The sequence below is a fragment of the Trypanosoma theileri genome, assembly GCF_002087225.1.
Source record: "Trypanosoma theileri isolate Edinburgh chromosome Unknown TM35_Tth_6_V1, whole genome shotgun sequence".
NCBI lineage: Eukaryota > Euglenozoa > Kinetoplastea > Trypanosomatida > Trypanosomatidae > Trypanosoma > Trypanosoma theileri.
This window is the reverse complement of record NW_021639848.1, coordinates 33,211-35,710: the sequence shown is the minus strand read 5'-3', so window position 1 is coordinate 35,710 and position 2,500 is coordinate 33,211. Positions and strand designations below refer to the sequence as shown.

The 2,500-nt window shown below is 42.7% G+C and overlaps 1 protein-coding gene across 1 annotated transcript in view; it reads right to left on the bottom strand.

Annotated features, from left to right (window-relative positions):
* TM35_000061080 (putative surface protease GP63) overlaps positions 1-1,470 on the bottom strand; it is a gene marked incomplete at both ends in the record, with an annotated part of 1,710 nt that extends 240 nt beyond the window's left edge. Inside the window, one exon of the mRNA XM_029023145.1 lies at positions 1-1,470. This exon is cut by the window's left edge and continues 240 nt beyond it. Coding sequence (XP_028885169.1) covers positions 1-1,470 — 1,470 coding nt within the window.
* Positions 1,471-2,500: the final 1,030 nt, after the last annotated feature.

The window sequence follows — 2,500 nt, the reverse complement described above, 5'->3', positions numbered from 1 at the left end:
AACAGTAACTTTGTGTTCTTCCAAAAAGGCCTCATCGTTGTACACTTGGAGGGAGTCACCATCGAGACACCACGAGCTCTTGCCACGGCGGCTTCCAGGCGCATAAATAATATCAGGATCACTGCACATACCACGTGGAAAAGGTTCAATGACAGGGCAGTAATCCGTCAAGGATGACACCTCACCACCAGTATTGGGGCTCCAGAAGTACTGGAAATGATTGGGAAGATTGTAGTGGGAATTGGAGATGGCACAGTAGCCCACACCACGTCGGTCAGATGTGCAGTGCGTTTGACTGGTAATACTGGAGGTGTCACTACAGAACATTCCAGGGTATTTGGTCACACCATTCTCCATGCATTTCTCCTCCAGAAAATCGCATTCCGCATCCTTTCCCCAAGTCATTGTCTCTGCCATGGTGAAATTAGCCTTGTAAAATTTCATATCCGCAAACGCTGCAAGTGTTAATGCGGTGTAGTACATGGCAGAGTTACCACCACGAATGGGGCTCATCAACTCATCCTTCGCGTTTCGTCGTTCCCAATGTGAGGAACCCTCGTTATGAGAATCTTCCTCTTCCTCCAGTTCCATACCCTTGAGGTTCTCACATTTGTAGTGTTTCTGGGCTTCCTCCTTTGTTTTGTCGGATATCACCAGCTTCACATCGGTCTTACCACGTACACTGTAAGATTCAGACAACATATTCTTCTCCCTCATCATCTTGTAGTTAAATCCAAGGGCATGTGCAATCTCATGAGCAGCAACACGGGCGGCAATAGATGCGGCAAATACATCAGACATGCGGAAGTTCATGGCCCCTACAATGGGACGGCCTCCCTTCTCAAGAGTAGCACATGTGACTGCAAATGTCTCTCCAGGACCAGAAGCGAAATACAACACCATATCTGCATCTTCAACGCCATTATCCACATGTTCCTGTGGTATTGTGAAATACCGACAGGCAGTATTGCTTTGAATAGTCTTGAGTGCAGTCAAGATAGCGTTCGTAGTATCACGCTGCACAAGAAGACGATCCGTGTGCAATTTAATAGCGGTTGGAATAATATGATCGATGAGCTCACGTTTCTTTTGCATTGTGAAGAGATCGCCCTCCGTGCAATGCATTTCAGATCCACGAAAAGTTGGACGCATCTCATCTTCCGCCACACAGTACTTTTCATCATTTTCCAGATCCCGTGTGGATACATAAATGCGGAGTGGAGTCCATCCATCTTCACTATTCCCAACAGACGCGGTGTACGCCTGCCACGCGCCTCTTTTTCTTCCCTGCGGCATCTCCCGCACCACCGCAATTGGTTGCATGTCGGCTCTCCTCGTGATCTTATCATTGTTGCAGAGGTGGCCGGCAGAGGCAAGGCATCCAACAGTAGTGTACACCAGCACCACCAGCAACAACAACAAAGGAACAGTATGCGGAAAGCAATGCATAGCGGTTGATCTTGTTCGCATCTGTATATATATATATATAGAAAAAAACTCAAATAAGCAAAAACAAACTGTTGTTAATGTTGTGCGAAAAATAGCAACAAATTGCCTTCTAATAAAAAGAAAAGGTGAAAAAGAAGTAGGATTATTTTTTTTTTTATTCTGTTCTCACTGAACACTTAGAAACATTACAGCAAAACCACACAACATGGTATCTTTAGAAGAAGAAAAAGGTGTAATCAGTAGTCGTAAACAATAGCCATAAGATTAACAGCAAAAACAAAAATTAGTCAAACTTCTTTCATTTCTTATACATGTCGTCTCAGATCATCACAAGGCGTACATCTCATGTGCAGCACGATAACACAAATACACACACACATAATCATTCACAGACAGAGCACCGTTCAGGTGTTAAAAATATAGATAGATAGATAGAGTCCACCGCATCCGTCAGCAGTCTCAGCATCACAAGAAACACTAACCAACAAGAATAATGTAAACAACAAGTGCCGGAGAACCATCACCTAAGCGCGGGAATGTGAAGTAAACAGCAGCAGCAGAAATAACAAATATGCAGAGGAACAAAGAATAAGAAAATGAGGTAAATATATATATATATATATATAAACTAAAAAAAAAAAAAAAAATAGGATAATAGTAATAATAATAAACATATATATATATATACTTCATATTACCTTGACATAATCCTTCCCTGTTTTTGGTTTTGTTTTTGTGTTTTTCTTGTTTTATTTTTCTCTCCCATTTCACATAATCGTTTTACCTCCTTTCACAGGACCATTCTCTTGTGGAGATTCTTCAGCAATCTGCACTGGACTCAACAACGGCTGTGGCTCCCTTTGGCGGAAGTACATCCATAAAAGTGCACCCGCAACCGCAAGTAAGAGTGCGCCAAACATAATGAGAAGTGCCCCGAATACATAGACACTATTTTCTCCACCCACTCGAATAATAAGGTAACCGAAATAAGATGTCAGTGCAAAGCCAGCGAGAAGGAAAAGCACAGCAATCGCAAGAAGAGCTCCCGAAA